This window comes from Sceloporus undulatus, chromosome 2, assembly GCF_019175285.1.
Source record: "Sceloporus undulatus isolate JIND9_A2432 ecotype Alabama chromosome 2, SceUnd_v1.1, whole genome shotgun sequence".
Lineage (NCBI taxonomy): Eukaryota > Metazoa > Chordata > Lepidosauria > Squamata > Phrynosomatidae > Sceloporus > Sceloporus undulatus.
In genome coordinates, this window is record NC_056523.1 from 231948969 (window position 1) to 231974665 (window position 25697).

Below are 25697 nucleotides of genomic sequence, written 5' to 3' on the forward strand. Positions count from 1 at the left end.
CTCGCGGTCCTACTCTCTGATTGGTCAGTTAGACCTTACATCAGCTATGATGTCACAGCTCATTAGCATGTGATGTCATCTCTCATTAGCATGCACCTCCTCCCAGATTAACCCTTTGTGTTCAGGAGAAGTTCCCAGATGGCTGGAGACCCAGCCATCACAATTGTTTTTTAGACTTTGTATTTTTAATGCTTTGTTTTAAATTGGACTTATAAATTTTGTTAGCTTCCTTGAGTCCTTGTACTGGGAGGAAGATGGGGTTTAAATAAATGTAATAATAAATAAATAATACTGTCCAGTAGGCTTAAGTAAGCACTGAGAGAACTCTGCCCCCCCCTTTTAAATTCCCTCCGCTAAACATCCTTGCAAAACACCCCTATTATCCGAACCTGTTTGCCAAGCTCTGTTGTCAAGCTCCAAGAACTGGAGCTTTGTTGAACTCTTAAAGATAACTTCATTTCGATATAGGAGTATACATTGGGCCCTTGCCTTACGCGGGGATCCATTCCGGATCCCTCCACGTAAGGCGAATTCTGCCTATGCTCAAGCCCCATTGTAAACAATGGGGCGAGGCGGCGAGGCGCAACGGGCACGCACATCCATTCAATTGAATGTGATGCGCCGCCCCGTGTGCACCCCATGGCTTGAGCGCGTATGCTCAAGCCGCGTAAGGCGCGCCCGCATATGACGCGGGCGCACTGTACTTTTTTTTATAGCTACTTCTTAAGAACCAGTATTTCACAGGTACAACCAGCTTATGTATACTGGCAGGCCACTCCACTGAAGCCGCAATAGGAGATCTAAACAACTTCGAACAATATTCAGGAGAAAAGTTCCTTAGAACAAGACCATAAAGGTAAAAGGTAAAGGTAGTCCCTTGACATGTATGTCTACTCGTAAACAACTGTAGGGGGTGGTGCTCATCACCATTTCTAAACTAAAGAGCCAGCGTTGTCCAAGGACTGCTCTGGTGGTCATGTGGGCAGCATGACTGCACTGAACACTGTTACCTTCCGACTGAGAAGTGGTACCTATTTATCTACTTGCATTTGCATGCTTTCAAATTGCGAAATTGGTAGAAGCTGGGACTAGTGACACTTGGGCCTCGAACTGCCAACCTGCCAGTCTTGCAATCAACAGAGTCAGCGTCTTAACCACTTGAGCCACTGCATATCATAATGTATTTGCTGCATCTGCACTGCAGAAATAATCCAGTTTGACAGTACTTTAACTGCCATGGCTCAGTGGCATGAAATCCTTGGATTTGCAGTTCGTTGTGGCACCAGAGCTCTCTGATAGAGAAGGCTAAATATCTCATATAACTACAACTCCTAGAATTACATAGTGTTGCGCCATGGCAGTTAATGCACTGTAAAACTCGATTATTTCTATAGTGTCGATGCAGCCTGAATAGCCTCCATTCTACATTGTCTTTACAAATACCGGGGGCCCTTGCTATCTGCTGCGGTTTGGTTCCAGGACCTCCCATGGATAACAAAATCTGAAGCTGAAGTCCCATTAAATACAATGGCATAGTAAAATAGTGTCTCTTATATAAAATGGAAAATCAAGTTTGCTATTTGAAATGATACTTTTTTGGAATATTTTCAAACTGGATGCTTGAATCCATGGTTAAAATTCATGGATAAGGAGGGCTAACTGTAAGAAAGGCAACTGGATTCCACTTTCATGGCCAAAGCCACTATTACTGGCATATCTAATTCTCTAGTTAGCAGACTGATAAAAACCAGTTAAAAATAGTAATTGATGGTTTGTAACAAGGAAGCCTGCCTACCATTACTGATCTTTGATAGAGAGTGCATGCATGCTGTGGCTAGCTGCTATGATTAAGGAGCATTGACCCCACTGGCTATAGAAAATAAACTAAACTTTTATTACAGGAACTCCACCAGAAAGAAGAACATTTGCTAAGGGTGCTAGCCTAAGCTAACCACAAATGGAGAGAAACTAAAAAGCTGCATATGATTGTATTTCCTCCAACTGGGAGTTGTTGTGAACAGAAAGTGTGGGGCCTGAAAACAAAAAGCATTGGACAGATTCCTGTTTGGGAGCCATGGTGGTTGAAGGATGATCAGGGTGACTAGATGTCCTCACTGCAAAGGAGGACAAGGCACTTCAAAATGTAGGGTGTTTGAGAAAAGTACAGGACATTAAAAATAAAAGCGACAAATGTTCATATACATGTACATTCATGCTTCTTAGTCTTGCTCAAAGTGCAGAGCATTTTGGAATTCCTCCTGGACAGAAGGCTGAAATGTAGGACACGTCCTGGACATCTGGTTGCCTTGTAACTACTGCATAAGAACAAGGGCATGTAAATATGAGCTACAGGTATAAACCTGAAGAGGAAAGCAGACTTAAGGCTACATCTACACTGCAGAAATAAACTTGTTTGATACAGCTTTAACTTCCCTGGATCAATGCTATGTAATTCTGGGAATTGTAGTTTGTTGTGGCCCCAGAACAGAGCTTTGCCCTATGAGAAGTGACTTAGGGAGCTAGGGCTGTTTAGCCTGGAGAAGAGAAGGTTAAGATGTGAGATGATAGCTCTGTTTAAATACTGAAGATGGAGCAAGCTTGTTTTCTGCCGCTCCAGAGAACAGGGCATGGAGCAATGGATTTAAACTACAGGAAAAGAGAGTCCAGTTCAACATTAGGAAGAACTTTCTGAGAGCAAGAACTGCTTGACAGTGGAAGATGTTCCCTCGTCTCCATCTTTGGAGGCTTTTAAATAGAGGCTGGATGGCCATCTATCACAGGGGGAGCTTTGATGGTGAGTTCCTGCATGGCAGAATGGGGTTGGACTGGATGACCCTTGAAGTCTTTTCCAACTCTATGTTTCTACGATGGTACAATTTATAACAGCAGTCATTGCAGGCAATATGACCAGAATAATCCAGAGCTATCCATCTAATTTTAAATGTACCAGCTGTCAGCACTTTCTCTGGAATGCTGTGCTCTATATCTTAAAAAAAACTTGCTAAAATCTTTTTTGTTGCTTAGATCAATTTTTCAGCTGGGATGGGTGCATTTCATTAGGGAGGCAATCTCCCCTTTCCGCATGGTGATCCCAGGGATATATCCTTTTGCCACTGAATAGGCCCTGGGAAGGGACCGAAAACCCTGGGTTACAAATGCCCGAACAATAACTCTCTGTAATCTGGTGCTCTGAGTTATGTTAAGTGGCGAGTGCCTGCCTGAACTCTCTTCCCCTCACTGTGTTTGCTTCTTGGGTTTCAATTCCAAACATGGTTATCTATTTGGGGTCTCTCTGCTTTCCATGGCCCAGTGCTATACGTTCCAAATTAAACACAAATACCCTCAGCTCCGCTTCCCCGCCTCTTTTACCCTCCCTACTAATCTTTCAACCGAGTGTCTATTTTTCACTCCTCTTAGGGCTGTGGAAGGAGCGAGCCACTGGCCCTTGCAACTCTCTTTTGCTAAGAACACATTTCTGCTGCTTTACAACTGGACACTACAACCCATTGGGCGCAAGGACATTTGGTATTAAGTTTTGCGGGAAGGGTTTGCGGGGCGTATTCAGTGCAGCAATATTTAACTGCTGCTTCCGATTGTTACTATTACAACTAATAATATAATTCTTACTTTCCAAAATGCTGCTTTGAAATCTGAGTAGAGGTATAGCTTCTGTCCAGTTCCCATAACTGGTTCCACAGATATTCTGATATAATTGTCAAAGTGCGAAGGTTAGGAGATAGTGAAAATGAATGAGAACAGCACCCTTTTGGACCGGATTGTTTTCCATCCTGTTCTGTGTGAAGGATGGAAGGGCTATATGGAAGGAGCATCTTATCAACTTGCCAATTTCTTCCTCTTCCTGGGATTTATGGGAGGAAGCGGTTTCATTGGCTCCATCTACATCTTTGGCTTCTTGACTGTTGGTTTCTTCTGCCTTGCCCTCTGGGGGTGGCTGGATGCCTGCGGACTAGACATCTTCACTTGGAACATGCTGTTAGTTCTGATCTGTTTGCTTCAGTTAGCGCATTTATTTTACCAGCTCCATAAACATACTTTTTCGGAAGAATTTGACCAGCTGTACAAGCAAGTTTGCCAGCCTTTGCAAGTGCCACCCAAGGTCTACAAAAAAATTGTCAAGTGCTGTGAGGAGCAGGTCCTGCCTCTGGCCAAAGACCAGACTTATGCTGTGGAGGGCAAGACATCGATTGATCGGCTGTCATTCTTGCTCTCTGGCAGGTAGGATTAACCCCCCCCCCCCACACACACACATATGCGCGCACACACAATTTTATTGTTGTTGATAGTGGAAAGCTGATCTCACTGGTGGTTTTGATGAACTGACAGTAATAGAAACTGCATAATCCACTTCCTTTTCAGCATTACACAGAAGAGGAATTGTGTCCTTCCTGGTTGAGTCCTCCTGAAGACAGCAAGAGTCTCTCATTTGTTACTTCACTTTATAAAGAACAGAACAACTAAGGTTATGCATAGTAAGATGTCACACTAGGGATGCAGTGGCTTAGTGGTTAAGATGCCAATTCTGATGATAGTTTGTTTGTTTATCTATTATTTATTATTAATTTATTTGGAGGGTTGGCAGTTTGAGGCTGAGGTGCCACATGATGGGATGAGCTCCTGTCACTAGTCCCAGCTTCTGCCAACCTAGCGGTTTGAAAGCATGCAAAAGCAAATAGATAAATAGGTATCACTTTGGTGGGGTGGAAAAATGGTGGTGCTTCACCTCAAATGAGCACAAAGAGGAATCAGGCTTTGAAGGATCTGAATAATGGGTAATGTCCTGGGCAGCTTTTCTGGCTTAAATCTGGCAAGTTATCACTGTAAAGGTTGCAATCACTACAACTGGTCATGATTTCGTTGCTTGCTTGCCAAAATAAAGCTGCTTCAGGTCACTTAGAGGTATGCTGTTTAAATGAAACACAGATCTTAGAGAGGGCAGAAGCTGCACTAAAGCGCACTCTACTGTAGTCCTAGGACGGGAGTGTTGCTTTGGTGCAGCTTCCAGCCTTAGGAGCATGCATCATTTAAATAGCATACCAGCAAAGTGACCCGAAGCAGCTTTATTTTGGCTGCTGTTTGGGTCCTTTGTCCCACCTTTCTTCCCCGATATGATAAACATTCAATTGCACAATCCCTCCTTGCACTTTAAACAGTAACACCCCGAGACATAGGCATATTGCCTCAGTGAAATTTTGGATTATTTGATGCATTTGCTAGTTGTGTTATTCCATTTGACATTATTACTACGTCCATTTGTATTTTTTGTATACATTGGTTTTGAATACTTTTGTTATATATATTGTTTTTTACCTCTTAAGCAGATAAGATAAAGGTTATTTATGGTAATTTTGCTTTTGGCCTTTTCAATCCATTGTTTCAACAGGTTTCAGAGGGGATTTTTGCCATTTTATGGTACAGGATTCAACCTCTGCAATGGCTAAAAAGTGAATTGTAACTGTTTTTCAGGCCCAGCTGGCTAGCTTCCCAGACCACTTTTGGCACACTGGAACATCAGGTTTCTAACATTTCCGCGCAGGGCTTCCATAAGCCCAGGAGGCTCCCTCCGCGCAAGGCAGTGTCACACAAGGGCTCCAGTCCCCATTTCATTTTCCCACCCCATACAGCTCTTGTGCTGCATTTCTGCTTTTGGAAAGGTGCTGTGATGCCTTCGCAGACCCTCATTCCTGTACATTGCTTTCCCTTGTGCGAGCTTCCTCAGCACCACCTACATGTTCCTTTATAGATCTCCCCATCTATAACAGTTTTGTTTTGTTTTTTTACTATGAAGTAAACATGTAGAAGATGGAGCAGAAGGGCTTTGACTCTGCCCCACACCTGTAATTATATTACAAGTGAGTGCCTTTTTATGCAACATAAATAGTGGCGGCAAATCTTTTTTCTCCATTTAAAAAAAGTAACCAAGAAGATTTTCAGATGGGGGAAAGAGACCGAGAGTAAGAGGCATACCACAGCAAATCATGCAATCGCACTGAAGATTTTCAGATGACATTGTGCTCATCCAGGACTTCTTCAGTGAAGATCCAGGAATGCTCCAGCAACAAACCATCGTGGGGAAGTCCCATGAATAGCAATAACGGCGAATGAACGCAATGCAAGAGCACAAAAGTTAATTGCGCTTCAGTCGTGCTATTGGGGAAGCAACCAGGGACGTTTACCGACAGACTGCATTTCAGTACAGTCAAGCTGTTCCATTGGCAGAATCATTTTTGCAGTGGATTTCTGTCTTCTTTGAGGTATGGGGCACAATTTTGTTTACACTGGATTAAAAGAATGTGGTGAAGTAATAAATTTTTTTTATGTATTTGATTCCATCCGGACGGAAACATGATTTGCAGGCATTCGCCGTAGTGACAAATGAACACATGCACAAAATGTACTAAGATTTATTCATGGATGTATATGGAATGCAATCTCAATATTATTTGCATTATGTCACACTATCATGCAACTGCATGAAAATATCAGGCACCATAGCGCTACTATTGCATTAGCTTTCTACCACAGTTATCACTGAATTGACCCTGGTGTGATATCTCCCAAACCTCTGCTGATTTAATTTCTTCTCTGTCTACTTTCAGCTAGTGTGTACGTTATTAATGACACACACAACAAATGTCTGAGTAAGTCGTTTTGGTTTCGTCCAAGTCTGGATTACTTGCTCCAATCTGTAAAGCAGAGATTGATTCTTCTGCTATAATCTCTCATTGTTGTTGTTGTTGTGTGGGCCTTCAAGTTGGTTTTGATTTATGGTGACCCTAAGGCAAACCTATCATGGGGTTTTCTTGGCAAGATTTGTCCAGAGGAGGATTGCCACTGGCCCCCTTCGAAACCAGAAAGAATCACATGGCATCCCTCAATAGGATTTTTTTGAGTTATTTTCCCAAACAACCCTTATTGCCGTGGACTGTATGTGTTTGAGCAATATAACCACATATATTTTTCAATGTGCTAGCCTGCTTTCAGCCCTTCAGCAGAATGGTGAGACTATATACAGTGGTACCCGCCGGATACGAATTGAACCGCGTTACGAATTTCCGGGTTACGAAAAAATTAGATTGGAAAAAACTGTTCCGGGTTACGATGTTTTTTTCGGGTTACGAAATTTTTTCGGCGCGAAATTCAAACGCGCGGCTTTCCAGCGCGAACGGAAGCCCTTTTCGGGTTGCGAAATTACTCGGGTTACGAACGGAGCGGCGGAACGAATTAAATTCGTAACCGCGAGGAGCACTGTACAGTGGTACCCCGCGGGTTACGAAATTAATTCGTCCGCCGCCGCTTTCGTAACCCGAAATAGTTCGCAAGCCGAAAACCCATAGGCGCTAATGGGGAAAAGCCCGCGATTTCGTGTGAAATAGCGCTGAAAAGCACCACAAAAATTTTTTCGTAACCCGAAAAAAACCTTCGTAACCCGAACAGTTTTTTTTAAATGGATTTTTTTCGTAACCGAATTTCGTAAGGCGGCGCATTCGTATCCCGGGTACCATGTATATATAATCATAGAGTTGGAAGAGACCCGCAAGGGCCATCCAGTCCAAAGTCCCAACCCCCTGCCATGCAGGAAATCCAGATCAAATCATCCCTGACAGATGGCCATCCGCCTCCGTTTGAAGACCTCCAAGGAGGGAACGACCCACACACTCCAAGGGAAGTGTTCCACTGTCGAACAGCCCTTACTGTCAGAAGTTCTTCCTAATGTTGAGGTGGAATCTCTTTTCTTGCAGCTTGCATCCATTGCCCGGGTCCTAGTCTCTGAGCAGCAGAAAACAAGCTGCTCAATCCTCAATATGACATCCTTTCAAATATTTAAACAGGACTATCAATCACCTCTTAACCTTCTCTCCTAGGTTAAACATCCCCAACTCCTAAGTCGTTCTTCATAGGCATGGTTTTCAGACCTTTTTCACCATTTAGTCGCCCTCCTTTGGATACGCTCCAGTTTCTCAATGTCCTTTTTGAATTGTGGGCGCCAGAACTGGACACAAATTCACAATATATTTGTGACACATGTTTTAGACTGAACTGAGACTGATCTGTGTGCAGTGGAGGCCAGATTTTATTCCAGTAATTTTCTGATACCTTAATAGAGATTCTCTTGCTGAAGCTCTTCTAATCCCTGTTAAATTTCAAAATTTGACATCCATTAGTTCCCAGTGTACATTTGAAACCTCAGTCATGGATGTGGGATATATACAATATATTCAAATTCATCATTGACCTTGGAGCCCCTTGCTTACTGAAGAGTCTCTTGGCAAATCATTACTTGTAATTGCTCCACACATTAACAATTACAGCCTCCGAGGTTTAGTCACCAGTTGATCTGCTGTTATAGGTCTTGTTATTCCACATTGATTATGGCTGTTCTTCCAACTTCTTCACTGATCATGTGCCAAAATAATATGCATATATGAAGTCGAAGACTTTCATGGCTGGCATCCATAATTTTTGTGGGTTTTCGGCTCATGTGGCCATGTTCGAGAAGAGTTTATTCCTGATGTTTCACCAGCATCTCTGAAAAGCAGGCGAAACGTCAGGAATAAACTCTTCTAGCACATGGGCTACATAGCCGAAACCCCCACAAAAAACTATAAATATGCATATAGTTAGGTGTTTGGTTTGACCCAGCATACCCCTTCTTATGTGTTTAGGGTTTATTTACTGTTGTGATGTTTCAGTGGGTACATTGCTTAATTTCTTTTCCTATACACAGTGATGATTGTACTTGAGCATTATTTAGTTGAAAGGTGAGAAACATTAATTATTTGTTCTATTTATTATTGTAAGAGTCTGGCAGATGTGTTCAGAGAAGGAGGAAATGACATCTCCTGGTAAGAGGAATGACAGAGCTTGAGTACATAGACCATGATGGCGAACCTGTGGCCACGCGTGCCAGAGTTGGCACTCGGAGCCCTCTCTGTGGGCACATGTGCCATCGCCCCAGCACAGAGTTTGCCAGAGTTTGTTCTAGCTAGAAAGCCAGAGAGACACGGCACTTTGCAATAAATAAGTGGGCTTTGGGTTGCAGTTTGGGCACTCGGCCTCTAAAAGGTTCGCCATCACTGACATAGACCAAAGAATGATACAGAAGGGTGGAATTAGGGTTGCCATTTGTCCTGGAAAACCGGAAAATCCCAGACTGAAGGGACTAAAAAGTCCTGGCTGGCTAAGCCAGTTGAAGCAGTAAATCCCAGATTTCTTCATTGCAGCTGATGGGTAGGTTAAAATGCAGCAGTGGCGATGAAAGTAGAAAACTGTGCAAGAAGATTGGCACTGGTGGGAGCCTTATCCTGCCCTAGAGGCTCCAGTTGTTACTGTACAGACATAGCATTGCCCTTATTCTTCCATTCCCTCCCCACAGGCCCAGAAGATGGGGGGGGGGGAAAGGAGGCAAGTGGAGATAGCCTTGTGTTATGTGGTGATTGTGTTGTGGGCTAAGCCCGAGGGCTGGGTAGTATGGTGGAAATTGCTCCCAAACTCCAGAGAGTCAGTGGAGTCCCTCTCTTCACACCAGCTGGGGGAACAAGAAGAAACAAGTACTGTGCTGATGTTGAATCATAATGGTAGAAAAAAGTGCAATGATTAATGTGTTGAATTTGCATAATCAGAATGCCATATTAATAATATGGATAATTATAACAATTTGTATTCCCGGATGTAAGTGATTGGGATTAAAGCGACCCTAGGTGAAACAAAAGGGCACATGTTATCTAGACTCCCCACTCTCCACAATCACCTTATTATGTCTGGAGCTCTTTCCTTCCAACAGGTGGAGTACTGCTAGTGCCTTCCCATGAACGTGTGCCCCTGAACAGTGGGAAGGTCAGAAAAAGAACCAGGACCTACCGCTTCAGGGATTTCTGGGTTGGCGGTGGGGTGGATTGGTGTCATTGCTGCCTTTCAGCGAACACATTTAGAACAGCTGGCACTCTGTCTGGTATGCTTGCTTGTTACGAGTCAGCAGTAAGTTCCCGTACTACAGAGACTCATGCCTTTCTGATTTTTTCTTCATTCTCTAAGGCAACTAATATGTGCTGTCTACTTGGCCTGAGTGCTTTTGTCTGTCTGCTTTGTTGCTGTGTCCTTTCGAGAGTCGTTTCCAACGTGGGTGATCCTAAGGCAAAGAACTTACATGGGGTTTTCTTGGCAAGTTTCTTCAAAGGGGGGTTGCCATTGCCATCCTCTGAGGCTGAGAGCGAAGTGTGACTTGGGCAAATCACCCCAGTGGCCTTCAAAGCCATGTTGGAATTGAAAACCGGTCCAGATCCAATAGCCCAACAATCCAAATCATGTGCCACACTGGCTCCTTTGTATGTCTAAACAAACCGCTAAACAGTGCAGAATTTGTTGGTATGTGGTATAGGACGCCCCCATTGAATTTTAAAATGCCACCTTTTGTGCTCTAGATTAGTGTTCCCCAAACTTTGGCCACAAGTTTTTGGAGTTCACACGTATGGCACGAAAGGTTACCACAAGAACGCGATCGCTAGCAGTCTGAATGCACTCGAACGCAATCAACGCTTCAATCCACATTAAGTAAATTCATGCGGGGCGCGAAGTCACAAACCCATTCCGAGGCAGCTCACACTCAGTGCGCCGTTGTGTGTGGTGTGATGTGCATGTCTCCTTTAGTCCTGGTTCCCCCCCCAAAAAAAATCCGGAAGGGGGGATTCCCATGGAAGCCGCACTGCAATCTGCTTCAATTTGCTTCTGCTTGTCCTCAGCATTGCTGAGGGTGGGTTGTTGCTGCTAATTAAGAGGCATGGACTTGGGAGCTATTGGATAACCATTATATTCATGTTTAATGTGACACAGAGTGAATATATGCTCGTTTAACGTGATAGAGCATGTTCTTTCAACCATTCTTCCTGCCCCCCCCAATCTCATTTGTAAATTGTGGGCTCCTTGGTTCCTCTCTCTCACTCGCCTAAATATGCTATGCTCCAGTCATCTGGAGTCTCACTGAGCATGCGCAGGGGGCCAATTTGCATTAAGAACCCACTGATGTGATGGCTTACTTCGCACAGAATCTGGGTTGCGTTCGGGGGAGGCCATTACAGCGAATTTAAGGTGTGATAAGTAATCATGTAATTGTGTGAATTTTCGAATTGACCTCACGATCTTCTCTTTCAAAATTGAGAGCTTCCCATCCTGTGTGATAAACTCCGAAGTCCAAAACACCCTGGAAGACCAAAGTTTCAGATTCACTGCTCTAGATGGTGCTATCAAAACTGCTGTATTTTAACCAAAGGAAAAGTTCACGTGAATGCATAAAAGTTAACAATGCTGCTGTTTGTAAATTCAAAGGACCATTTAATCCACAGAAAACCTGCCCATTTAAACTCACCAGCCACTCAAATCCTTTTTCTCAGTTAGGTGTTTGGTGGTTGTGGAAAGGACCCTTTGTGGAGTGAACTAGTTTGACAAATTCTTATAAAAACAGTGCATAAAGCTAGACCAATTAAAGAAACCAAAACCTGTTGTAAGGATTGTCTTTTTCCTCTCCCTCTATAGGGTTAGAGTAAGCCAGGATGGACAATTTCTGCATTATGTCTACCCATATCAGTTTCTGGATTCCCCAGAATGGGAATCACTGCCGCCTTCCGAAGAGGGAACATTTCAGGTAATCCTGCAAGTTTAATTTTCCAGCAGTTTAATGCAGTTTTTTATTTTTTATCCCATTTCATCTTTAGAACGCCACAGTAGAAGGGAAGATCCAAGAGCTGTTCAATTAGTTTTGAATGTCTAAAATATTTTCCTAGGAGTTACACTGACATATATAGTCTCCGTCCTTTTAGTCTTGTGTTGGGGTTCTAGACAAGGCGAGTATAGAATTCCCAAAAAGGGAGGTGTGCCGGCACCTTTTTTCCTCCGTAGGGAAGCCGCAGCCGCCAAACTGCACAGCTTCCCTGTGGAGGAAAAAGAACCCATGAAAAGCGGGTTCTTTTGCAACGCCATTGTGACGCCCGAGTATGCCAATGGCACACTCATGATGTCACAAGTGCAGTGTGACGTGCGGATATAGGTTTCTGTCACGTAACAGTGGCGCGCCCGTATACGCCATTGTTACAGTGCTGCACCGTACTAGGGTGGGACCATGCGGTCATTGCGCAGTCCTTTAACCCTCGTCTGCCACCAGCACGGCACATTTGGCGCGTCTGTACACACCAAAGTGTCAGCCAAAAGAGTTATTTACCCCCAGGTAAGTATTTTATTGTGAATTTATGGCGGGTTACAGACCACCGAGAAGCGGCGGTCTGGCTTCGCCTTCGCTTGGCAGCGTCTGGGAGCCGCAGGCCTTTAAACCGACGCGGATCTGAAGAGGGCCTAAGTTGCAGATTACACTCGTCCCTCCACATTTGGCTGGGTTAGGGGCACAGGACCCCCATGATGTGGAAAAACTGCAAATAACAAAAAACACTATGTTTTGCCTGAGAAAACAACTCGCTAGAGATCTCTAGATCCTCCAGTGCAACATTTGACAGACATTGACCATAGAATTGTGCTGGAGGAGCTACAAATGCCTAGTGGAGTGTTCTGTCTAGGAATGTCTAGGTCCTTCAGTTAAACTTTTGGTTAAAGTTGACTATAGAGTTGCACCGAGGATCTAGATATTCCTAGAGAGAACATATAATAAAATCCATGAATAATCAAAGCTGCAAAAGTCAAAGCCACAATCGGAGGGATGATGTACAATCATTTCAACCAAACCATTGAAATAAACCTAAACCTGACGCCACTGACTATTAGTGTTCCTAACCTTAGTCCTACATTAGAGAGATTTATAGTTCTGCTGGTCAGCGAGTGTTAACAATGCCTCGTTTAAACAGCACACAATTTCAAATTAATGGTGGACTAATTCTCACTCTTGAGATTTTTAAACACATTTCCCCTTCTCATACCACCCCTCCTGTTTTCACAGCCATACTCTTTTCAGAGAAACAACCTTGAACATCTTAACTAATGCTTCTCCCTCTTGTTATCTTGGCACCAGTGTCTGAGATCATCATGTCCCAGCAACAGCCTTTTGTACTGTATAACTCATCACACACAACTTCCAACGTATTATGGCAGGCAAGGCGCATATGCAACTCCTGTCATGTAGTTTAGTTTTTCACCAGTTTTAGAGTAATAAAGTAGATCTTCGTTTTATTTCCCTTAGGTTCTGTGTACCATATGTGGCTTAAGGGCAGGTCTCAAATGGACCTTTGTCCTCTCTCATAGCATTTTTATTGGATATTCCTTGTAACAAGCCCACTGTGTGCCATCAAAGAGCTTGAGTATCTTAGCCCATGAATAAGTCAAAATTGGCCTTAGTTTCAGCCCCCAGAATACACCCTGGATTACAGCAAAGCCCTGAGAATATTCTCCCTTCTTGCTATGCAATAGACAATGTTCGTTCTCTGGTTTTTCTGAGCCTCCTAAACTTTTGTGCCTCATTTACATTCTGACCTCTATTCCAAATCTATCGTGGCTCTTCATGGGTCTGTTTGGCTTTTCATTGCCTGCTTATCTTCCTTATCTAGCCTTGCCTTTCTCCCACCTTATGGTCTTCTCTCATACATCACCTCATTTCTCCCAACTTTTCTTCTCCTTCACCTCCTTCACTGAACAATAATAGTTGATCCAGTCTGAATGCAGATTCGGGGGTGTGTCTGCACTGCAGAAACAATCCAGTTTGACACCACTTTTAACTGCCATGGCTCAGTGTGGAATTCTGGAAAATGTAGTTTTGTGAGATATTAGCCTTCTCTGTCAGAGAGTCTGGGGCCACAATAAACTACAGCCATCCCTCCTTATTCACAAATTTTTATTCATAGATTCAAGCATCCATGGGCTAGAAAACACTTTAAAATATAAAAATTCCATAAAGCAAACTATATTTTATATAAGGGATGCAATGGATTTTGGATTCATGGGGGGGGGGGGTGGTGGTCCTAGAACCAATCCCAGCGGATAACAAGGGCCCACTTACCATTCCCCGAATTCCATAGCATGGCAATTAAAGTGGTGTCCGACTGGATTATTTCTGCAGTGTGAGGCATCATCTGTCAGTTCTCTCTCATTATAGGAACAAATCATACATTCAACACGAAACTGGCACATCGCCTTGCTTCTAAAATTTTAAGATTTAAATGGTATTTTTATTATCATGTAGGGATTATTATGTTGTGTTTAAGGGAGGGAGGGATAATGGAATTATTTTTGTATTGTATGAACCTATCGATGTTGTAAGATGCTTTGACCTGTTGCAGAGGCCGGATACAAATAAATTGTTTTATTATTATTAATATAAAACCCTGTCATAGAAATCCCAGTTTTTCCAATGGCACATTCTGACTTTGGTTAAAGAGACAGCATGTCCACTTGGTTACATGTAAGGGGAGGACATATGATAACATGTTAAGAGGATTTGTTTCCCTTATTCAATCTGACATTGTGGAAAACAGCAGCAATTGGTTTTGTTGGATTACAGTGAAGTTAAGTTTTCACCATAAAATTTAGTTACCGAGCTCACTAACATTCGGAAAATGCTGCAGTAAAGTGGATTCTTGTCCCATGAGGTCCGCCGGACCTGCTTCAGGAAAGCTCTTTCATATCCTGGCTCTTCTGAGCAGCGCTTGCTTGGCTGCAGTGTCGGATATCAGACTGAAGGACATACCTGTCACTTGCCATGTTCTTCTTTCCAAAGCACCATTCTTTGGTCTTGGCCAAGAGAGACCCAGGCTGCTGGGAGGCCGCAGGAATGTTGTGACCCAACTGACTGGCATGCAAGTGTTATTTACCCACTTCGGTGAATGAAACGTGGCAGTTAGTTTCATATAGCGAAATCACAACAAGCGAGGAAAACACAAACCACTCTTTATCAGGCTTTTGAAATCTTCCAGCCCATGTGCAAAAAATAGAGGCAGATGGGTTATGAGTTTTTCAGATGCTCTGCTATTTATAACTCACTTTCCACAAGGAGTAAAATCAGAGATAGTATTGCTTTTTTTTTTTTGTGGCTTTGTGTTAGAGAGCATGGCACTTATGGCACGTATTAAATAAAAACAAATATCACGGGAGAAGGAGTGGAGGCAAATGCACCCCTTTAAGCAAGCAGGACACCTGCTAAGCCGCAGCAGATTCCCAGCAAGCCAGTGTTTCAGTCCCCAAGACTCAGGCCAGTTCTCTATGACTTTGTTGTTGTTGTTGTTGTAGTTAGCTGCCTTCGAGTCAGCCTAGACTCAGGGTGATCCTACAGATAAAGCATCTCCAAGACCCTGTCCCTCCATCCTCTGCTAAATCCTGCAAAATCAGTCCCATGTCCATCTGGCATAGGAGTATATGGAGGTTGTTGCAGCTTAGATCCAGGATGGACTCCTGGTTCAGCTTGCTGCGAATTCCCCCGTTGTAAACATGAATCTTTTATCACACCTGGTTACCCTTCCGTTGCCCTTCCGAATCGAGGGGGAATCGAATCCAAGGCAAGTCACGTGATGCAAGAGTCACGCAAAGCGGAGTGACGGCAAAGTTGTATACACTACAACCGGTGCATACCATGCAGATTCAACTATTCGAATTGGGACCCTTGTGCATGCTCTGTGGGTCTGGACACTGTCTTCCTTCCCTGCCCACTCCTTAGCTGTCATCCTTCTTCAGGCGAAGGAGCAGTCAGGGGATGACGGGATAGGTCGCAGGGGGTCAGAGCCAGGATCGGACTAAAGGAGCAGTCAGGGGATGATGGGATAGGTCGCAGGGGGCTACTGGAGCCAGGATTGGAGCTAAGAGGAGCAGTCAGGGGATGGTGGGAGAGGTTGCAGGGTGGCAGAGAGGACAAGGATGGGCATGAAGGAGGAGAGGGGATGGAAGGAGCAGGACGCAGAGGCCCAAGGGGGGGGGGACATTGGAGTGATCTTCCACACCAGACCAATTCGGAGTGAAATCTAAGTGAGCTTGAAAGTGAATTCTGTGAATTCCCTTTCCCCCCCCGATTTCACCAAAATGAGGGGTCAATTTGGAATCACTGGCGGAAGCCCAACAGAAGGAGCGCCCATAGAAAGGAATCTCGTTTGATAACCACTTCACGTTATGATGTGATCCGCATCGTGGACCCACAGTCACCCTGGATCTGAGCTGCAAAAATCCCCACAAAAACCTCAGTGTGATAAACGCCATATAGCAGTGATGGCGAACCTTTAGAGACTGAGTGCCCAAACTGCAACCCAAAACCCCACTTAGTTATTGCAAAGTGCCCCTACCTCTGGTTTTCTAGTGACAAACTCTAGTGGAACTCTGAGTTGGGAGATTGTGTGCATGTGCCCACAGAGAGGGCGTCGAGTGCCACCTCTGGGCACACGTGCCATAGTTTGGCCACCACTGCCATATAGTCTTCCTCTCTTTCTACTTCCCAAGCATCATTGTCTTTCCCAATAAGTTTCTGCCTCTCCCATGATGTGGCCAAAGTATAGGACACCTTCAGTTTGATGATACTTGGTTTGTCAAGAATTTTTCAGGCTTGATCTATTCCAGAAGCGCTTTATAAATAAAGATTAATAATAATAATAATAATAATAATAATAATAATAATAATAATGATAATTTGTTATCTTTTTTGGCCAGCACCACATCTCAAATGAGTTGATTTTCTTCTTTATCTACTTTTTCACTGTCCCGCTCTCACATCCATACATAGCAGGATGACCAAACATCCTCTGTTCTGGACATGTCCCTACATTTCAACCTTCCATCCAGGAGGATGTCAAAATGTCCTCCATTTGAGAATGAACTAAGAAGCATGAACTTGTATTTTGTAAAATCCACCAAACAGTGATAACCTTTAGGGGCCAACCGAATGCACAATATACTGTTGCAAGTTTGTCAGCGCCAGTGGAGGCTTTGGAAGCTTGCAACAAAGTATATTGTGCATTTCGGTTTGGCCATAAAGGTATCACTGTTTGGTGGATTTTTGTTGGAATTTACCAAATGACCAACAAGTTCCCCTGCATGCTTTTTATATTTATATAAGTGATTTTAGCTTTTATGTTGTAATGTGCTAGTTTTTTCTTGAATGTCCTACATTTCAAGGTGCCTTGATCTCCTTTGGTCAGACATCTGGTCACCATGGGATGTGGTGATGGGGAATACCATGGCTTGTATGATTTAACTTTAGTGCTCATTATATATCTAGCTGTTTAATATCTCATCTAGTACTTTTATGTCTGGCCTTCCCATCCTAGTCTTGTCTTACTCTGTGACGTAGTTTCTGTTCTGATCAATGTTTGATCTAAGGAATGAGAAGCTGTTGGGCAAACTAGACAGGTACAATTGTATGAATAATTCTTTTTTTAGAAAAAAAATAAATGAAAAAGAAATACCCCAATATGTTATAGATTGCCAAATTGAGGGGAAGGGGAGGGGGCTAACTCTTTGGTCTGTTGCAGATTTGATTCAGATCAAAGGGAAGGGGAACCTGCGGTTTCATTGGAAGGATGGTGTCCATTTACACCAGAGGAAGTTTTTCTTCCTGTGCAAACATAAGCCCCAGAGGGGGTGGCTGATCTGGCCGTGACCTTCATGCTCCAAACCCAAAAGGGATTCAGTCCAGATTAGGCAGATACTTTAATAAATTGCTTTGACTAAGTGTTCATTTTTAAAACGTATACCCTAGAGTCAGCGTCACCCAGTGTGGTCACTCATGGTGTCCACCTCCCTTTCATTGACCTCTCCTTTCCGTACCACACTATACAGAATCTTTAACCATGTTTTGTTGTACTAAGGTCACTCATTAATCGTAATTCCTGCAAATCAGTGAATGTCATAGTAATAGTTGTGACACAAACAAATAGCAAATTACAATTGCATCTTTTAATTAAAGATAAATTAAGAGTAAAAACATTCTAACGTTTCTCTGACCTTCTGCAAGATCAGAAGAAGGATTCTGCAAGAACACGTATTGCAGCTGAATTCAGGCAACAACAGTGGGCTTTTTAACTCAGAGTCCTTGTGGCAAAGCTTTTAAAAAGGGTTGTGTGCCCAAAGGGACACCCAGTCCTAGCTGTTTAAAATACCATTGAAAGCAAAGAGACACGTACAAGAAACCAAGGAATCCAATTCAGATTGGAAGCTACAGAAACACTGACTACAAGTATGAAATGTCAGTTAAATTGAATAAACTGTGTAAACACAGAGATATATTAACAATAATTCTTACAAATCTGTAGTCTTTCTCAAAAAACAAAAGCAACTCTTAACAAATGTTCTCCCCCTGTACACTGAGGGTAGGCAAGAGCTCAGGCCTGGGGCCAGAGGCATCCCTTTCAAGGAGTGTTTAAGAGCTTTCAGTCTTTGTAAACACTCTCTGATCCTTGTTGTTGTGTTGTGAGTTGTTGTTAGCCATACTCAGGTCGATCTTGACTCAGTGGCAACCCTGTGGATGAGACATCCCAGAGACTCCCTAATCCTCCACTATTTTTCTAAGTCCTTGCAGTTCATCCCATGACTCGCTTAATTGAGTCCATCCCATCTAGCAGGTGGTCTTCCTTTCTTTCTCACTCTACTTTCCTTCTCTTCCTAACATTATTTTGCAATGATTAATACCTTCTCATGATGTGGCCAAAGTATGACAGCCTCAGTTTAGTCAAGTGTGCCTCCAGGTAATTTCATGCTCAATCTGTCTAGGACCCATTTATTTGTTCTTTTTGCTATCCGCGGTAATCCTCAGCACTCTTCTGCAGCACCAATCTCTGCAGACCAATCTCAAGAATGTATTCTCTTTTCGTCCATTTTCTTATGGTCCATTTCTCACAACCCATACATGGTAATGGTAATGCAATTGCTTGTATGATTCTAACTTTCAGGCTTAGTTGTGTTATGGCTGGTTCCCAGCCATCTGGGAACTTTCCTGAACACAAAGGAAGGGTTAATCTGGGAGGAGGTGCATGCTAATGAGAGATGACATCACATGCTAATGAGCTGTGACATCATAGCTGATGTGAAGGTCTAACTGACCAATCAGAAGTAGGACCGCGAGATTCAAGAACTTTCATGGGAAATCTTGAAAAGGACTCTGCAAGCCATGCGGTCTTTTGGTCTCTGCCCCTTGATCTTCTTCTGAGGGGGATGCCAGATGCTGTCTCTTTGAGTCTGGAAGGCACAGACTCAGGGAATGCAGGTCGAGAGGCCAGGGGGCCCTCCCTGCAATGCCAGGAAAAGCTCAAAGGGACGTACAATCCCCATCGTTTCTGTGAGAGTTTGGAATGTGTGAGCGTAGTGGCGTTTAGTATGGCCTTTTGTTAGTTTGCAACAACGGGCTTGTCTGGAAGGAATTCCTTGTAACTATGTCTTGTTGCTTTTATGTTCTTCGACCTGCAATGGCAAATGGGGCTTTGCAAGAAGTGTTTGAGTAAATTGCTTTCTCCATCGTTCGAGCGTGTCTAATCCCTTTTTAAAATAAACTCTTCTTTCTTAAAAAGCAATCTGCTATCCTCTAGTACTGCCTATAACAGACGTGGCCTAGACTTCAGGCTATTGAAACGTAGATCTCTCTCTCTCTCTAGTTCCTCACAAGTGCTCAGTGTGTTGTGGGGAAGGGGATAGCTGTGGAGCTATTGATACTGAATAATATATTATAGATTTATTAGTTTGATTTGGTAATTCATCGCTGAGTGTGTGCAGCGGAAAATAACTAGTTCTTGAAAGGGGATCTCTCCTGAGAGGTAATAGACACACGCACAGGGGCTTTGCTTCCCAAGGAATCATCAGCACAGTTGTATATCCGTTGCGCTTTAGGAGCTGTTTTCGTTCTTTCATAGCTGATCCGACTTTTCTAGAAATAAAAAGGTTGAATAACATATCTTGGAAGTGTTCAGTGATCACAGTTCACCATTATAGGTTACAGCCCTTCATACACACACAAACACATACATTTTTTCCCACAACTAGAAGGAAACGTTTGGCCACTTCTGATAGTAAATGTGTAAATGTGTTTGCAAAGCTGTATTTACTCCCTGTTTCTTGTTCAAGTGACTTTCACTTCGTTCCTAACACCAGGATTGTATGCTATGGAGAAGATTCCATTCACTTACCATTTGAATGAAAAGAAATGGAAACTGTATGTCCCACCGTGAGGCAAAGTCACTTCTCTCTTCTCCTCCCCTTGGCAGGTGACATTGACAGCAGAGACAGAGTGCAGTTACATCACTTGGCAAAGGAAGAAGCTGTACCTGCTTCTCTCAAAGGAGCGCTATATTGCTCGCCTCTTCTCAGTCCTCCTTGGCTATGACATCTCAGAGAAGATCTACGCCCTGAATGAGAAGCTTTTTGCCAAGTTTGGCCTGCGATTTGACATCCGTCTGCCCAGCCTCTATCATGTCCTAGGACCTGCCTCTTCAGATACAGAGGCGGAGAAAGAAGCAGAGGAGTGTGAAGAGCCGCCAGTGCCCTTAAGTCACCCACCCACATTTGTTCAGACAGCTCCTGTGGCCCCTCAGCCTGGGTTTCTTCCAGCTCATCCCCGGAAAACTCGGCCTGACAGTGACCTGTCTGGTGAGGACTCTACCAGTCTTGTATTGGAAGATTTTGCTGAGATGACAGGGTCCTTTATGGACTATGTGAGCGAAGGGGAGTATATGAAGTGAGGGCACTTCTAACATGGGCACACTCTGTCACCCTGTATAAGTAAGTACTCTTTGTGCCTTTAGAAGGAAACACAACTGTGTGTGCTGGGAGGTGGTGGCTGTTGGTTCAGCATGCTGTTTGCATCTTTGGCCTGATGAGTGACCGGTCCCCCTGAATCATAAGCAGTTATGCCACATGGTGATACCAACTTGGAAAAACTGCTCCTCATAGTACTTGTTCAAAGCCCAGCAGTAAATGGGCAAAGGGAAGGGGCATACTTACTATGTGCAATGGGTCACTTGTAAAAACATGCTTGTTTAATGTCACTGTTTTTAACATACTTTGTCCGGGTTCTGTTTGGACCATACCTGGGCAGTGTGTTTAAACAGAGGGTATGGCAACCCCATTCCAGAAGTTTGGAAATTATACTAATACTTTTAAATCTAGGATGAGATGTTACCCCGAGAAAAAAAACTAGGGAGACATAGCCTAAGGGGAGTGGGAAATGCATGAGAGGTGTTTGATGTGTGTGTGTGTGTGTGTGTGTGTGTGTGTGTGTGTGTGTATGAAGTTGCAGACCATGTTGTTGTTTGTTCCTGTGGTCTTTTTGGCACGTTGAGATCATCAGTTATGGTATCCATCTGGATTGCTTCAAATGCCAAAATGGGGTGGATTTCACCAATTTAGTGTTAATTTGTTCTCCCTGAAAGATAGATCTTGAAAGGTTAAGAGCCTGCCACTCCACTGGGTGCACTCAAAAGGGTTCATTTTGTTGCCCATGGTCTTGAACATTTACATGAAACTGCTGGTTAAAGTTATCTGGAAATCTGGGGGTTATCCATCAACACACAGGTGACACTAAGGCTTTATTTCTCCTTGCCATCACTTTTGGGGAAAGCAGTGGAAATTTTAAAGTCTGGAATTGGTAGTGCAATGGGGATGGGGAGTTCATTAAAACCTAAGTCTAGACAGAGACAGAGGCTCTGTTATTTGGAGACAGGTGGCTTACTGGCATTAAGCAGCAGTATTTTTACCATAGGGGGCCTGTTGGCAAGTCAACATCTAGATTATTAGAGGATGCGGATAGTTTAGGGGCAACCAACACGCTATGACTTTCCCCTCTTCTTTGTTGATAACTCTGTCTTCCCACACAATATCTCCCTTTACCTATTAGTGTTCCAATGGCTGCTGCTCCTCCCATACTCTCTGCATACTTACTGCCAGCAGGGCAGCTAAAGACAAGTTTCAAAGAGGCGGTGGGTGGGAATCTTCTTTCCACTCCGCAGCAAAGTCCTTGCACCATTCTTGAAGCAGGCAGCCCCTTATATCCCTTTCAGGCAAGGAAGCTGGTGATGTTTACCAGCTGATGTCTTAGTCCTGGGAGAACCTGAAGTTTGCTCCTGTAAGTATCACAGGATCCCATTTGGAGGTCAAACAACCCTTTCACAAGGTTCGCCTAAGACCATAGGAAAACACATATTTCCGATGGTCTTAGGAGCTGAGATGAAAATAATTTTATGGTTGGGGTCACCACAACATGAGGAACTGTATTAAAGGGTTGCAGCATTAGGAAGGTTGAGAACCACTGCATGGTCCTACTCAGTAGGAGGCAGGCAGACAGGCAGGCAACAGCCTTGGAGAAGAGAGACCAGAGGAGTGGATGATGGAACGCTCTCTCTCTTCTCTGCAGGAGTCTTGTGGGTGCTTTTCCCTGCAGGAGCAGTGTGCTGAGCATAGTCAGTGGCAAAGGGATTATGGGAGTCTCAAAATTTGTGAACTGTTGCCCAGTCATAGTCTAAGCTCTGGATATCCCAAGGACCATGCTTACTCCATATGGTCCTCCCGGCATAATCAGATCAACTCCCAAAATCTTGGTAAGTTTCCTCCACCACAGGCAGAACTGTTTCAGTAGTCGCACCAAGGTGAGGGAATTTCTTGCTCAGAGACACTTAACTTTCTGAGTCCCTGACAGCACTGACAGAAGAAGCAAAAGCAAATCTGTTCTGGAGGACTTTCTGACTCAATTCATGGTGTGTTGTATACCACTTTTTGCGGGTGTTTAGTTGCTAGTTTGGGTGAAAGATTGGTTCTGTGCTGTTGGTCATGCAGTTACTGTATTTTTATTGGGGTTATCATCATTGCATTGTTCTGCCACCTTGTGGACACTAGTGGATCAGAAGACATGGTATACATTTATATAATTTATATAATTTATAAATGTATATAATGAGTCCATGTAGAAAAATATTCCCTCCAGGAACTATCTGTTATGTATCCTCCTTTGCAAAACACTCTGTGCCTCAAAGAAGTCACACACACACACACCCCAAGCATCTGAAGAGAAAGGGCAAGGAGAGATTCTCAAAGAACTGGCTGTCCAAGGAGTTTAGATTTCTCCTTCCTTCACAACCAGTTTTTCTGCAAGTCCTTGCAAATGGTGATTTAGTTGAGAAAATCATGCATAATGGTTCTATTTTATGCACCGTATAATCCAGCATTCTAAACCCCTTTTGTTCCAGCTTTAGTGCCCTCTAAGGTACCAGGAAAACTGAGAATATTGCAGTATAAATAGGTTCTGGGTGCATTAGGTGCATATGAAGGGAAGGATGGGTGTGCAGTTTTGGTCAGTTAAACTGTCACAGAAATAACAGACTTTGCAAAGCAGGAAATCAGAAAATAGTAGCTTGGATGATGGATGGCTTTAACCAGCACCAATGGGTTTCTCTAGAACTCTGAGTACCTAGGTATGAACTAACTGCTGCCATAAAAACACCAATATGTTTTTCTTTCCTACAGCTTCTGGAAGCCTCTTGAAGACTAATCGACAGATCCTTGCAAAAGGACGAGCTCCTCTGGCCCCTACTCAAACCCCAGAACTCTAAAGAACAGCTATTTGAAATCACAGTGACCCACAAATGATTACATGATCAGACATGATCAGGATAATGCTTGTTACTTGTGTGCCATTACTTGTTTTGCACAGGCACCAGCATGGCACTCTTCAAGTATGTGCATGAGACTTTGATGCATGGTGTTGGGACACTCTCCACAGCTGACTGATCTGCAGTGGCACCAATTTTTGAGCATCTGTATTCTTGAACACTTGCCACATGACTTCTTTATTAGGTGCATTAAATGTCTAGGAAGGACAGTGGTGTAGCTGGTCAATGGAACGAACTATCTCTTGAGGGTCTGATAGTTCCTTCCTTTTACAGAAGAGAGCAGAAGGAAAACTACCTTCTCTTAATACCTTCTACTTTGATTATCACAAGTCGTGATTCAGATGGACTGGTGGAAAGGGATAGACATGCCCTAGAAATGCAACGGAGAAGCTTTACAGCTTAGGCCCTGCATTCCCTTGTGAATTCCAGGGTTGCATGCCAGTGACTGTAGCCACAGGGGGGCATTTTGAAGTATGATTCCTGGGTGAGGAGTGATTTTCAGGGAGTCTGAGAACTTGGGTTCCCATGTATCCCCTTTTATACAGGATGTCCTTATTTGGAGGCTTAAATTCTGATCCCATATGGGAGTCATAAGGGACACCCAAAATCCCATACGTCTTGAACCGATGAGAGCAGGTGCCAACTGCATTGCCAAAAGGCTGACAGCCAAGTATACCAAATGCTATGGGGAGGTCTGTTGAAGAACTACCAGTCAAGCAGTGCTTTGACAGCATGTCTGCTAGAGTAAAATCTTCAGATTTCATGACTGCCAGCACCCATTGCAAGATTTTCTGGGGTTGGAGGGTTACTGCAATATTTAACATCTTCTGGGAACCTAAGGATTTTGTGAGAGGCTGTCTTCTCAAAAGATTTGAGGCGGCCTTATTTGGTCTTGTATGTCCCTGCTCAGTCTTGAGCTAGTAACTGACTACCCCATATTGCTTGCATTAAAAACTTGTCAGCCCTACTGAAAACTTAATCACAGTTAGATATAGTTATGATTGTTACTAGTAGAACTGGTTCCAGAAGCACTCAGTAGGGTGTTGTCATGAGCTCCCTTTCAGTTAGACATCTGACTGACTGGGAGGTCCCCCCAGTACTTTATTTGTTCATAAAGGCATGTTCCAATACAGTGTCAGCTAATGAAAAACAATGGCCCCATGAATGGAGTTGAGATGTGGGGCTCAGGCTGTGACAGGCAAACCACAAGCCATCACTGGCAGCTTGGCCTGCATTTCCCTGACCACATACATGGCTATTCAAAGCTGTCATAGGACAGCTAGCTACATGGATATTAGTGGTTATAAATTCTTTGGTGCAGGAGTATTGTGTTCCTTAAAGGAATCATTTGAAAGCAGAATCCATCCCCTTACCAATCTAGTTTTGGGAGAGAAACAACTTTGATCACCTCAGTGAATGACCTGCTCCAGGCATTAGGAAGGTGAAATGCATCCCTTATGGTTCTGTTGGACTTTTCAATGACCTTTGATACCATCAGGGAGATTTTGCAAACATTAAGATGGGGTACATGGTATTTGCAAGCAAGGATGTGCTCCCCTGCTCCAACAACATCTCCTGGCTATTATTTAAGGATAGCTCAGAGCATCACTGATCACTCCAGCCCTCAGGAAAGAATCAGTGAGTCAGGAAAGAAACTTTAATGAGAATGAACTGCACAATTGTGGGAACTGCTCAGGAAATACAGGTTGAGTCTCCATTATCTGCAAAATCTGAAATATTCCAAAAACCCAAAACTTTTTTCATTGGTGGCTAAGATTCTGCTTTCTTATGGTTGGGTGTACACAAACTTTGTTTCATGCACAAAATTATTTAAAATGTTGTAACAAATTACCAGCTATCTGTATAAGGTGTATCCAAAACAGAAATGAATTTTGTGTTTAGATGGGTCCCATCTCCAAAATACCATATTATGCATGTATATGCAAAATCCCCAAACACTTCTGGTCCCAAGCTTTTTTGGATAAGGGAGATTCAACCTGTATTCGATTCACATCATTCCTATAACCTTGCACTGGAAGAATTTGAGCCAGGTACTTCTGATATGAAACCATTTCTGCATGGCACATCTTTTATTTTTTTTAAAGAGTTATTACTCATCCTGAG

General features: G+C 43.4%; 1 protein-coding gene across 2 annotated transcripts; it reads left to right on the forward strand.

Moving 5' to 3' along the window:
- Positions 1–3395: 3395 nt before the first annotated feature.
- LOC121923699 (popeye domain-containing protein 2-like) lies at positions 3396–25554 on the forward strand. 2 transcript variants are annotated; one of them, XM_042454384.1, is made up of 4 exons: positions 3396–4236; positions 11548–11656; positions 20178–20691; positions 23428–25554. In XM_042454384.1, the coding sequence occupies exons 1-3, from the start codon at positions 3746–3748 to the stop codon at positions 20649–20651; spliced, it is 1074 nt and encodes a 357-aa protein (XP_042310318.1). In that variant the 5' UTR covers positions 3396–3745; the 3' UTR covers positions 20652–20691; positions 23428–25554. The 2 variants fall into 2 exon arrangements, with proteins under 2 accessions (XP_042310318.1, XP_042310319.1); XM_042454385.1 differs by having other exon boundaries at positions 20178–20559.
- Positions 25555–25697: the final 143 nt, after the last annotated feature.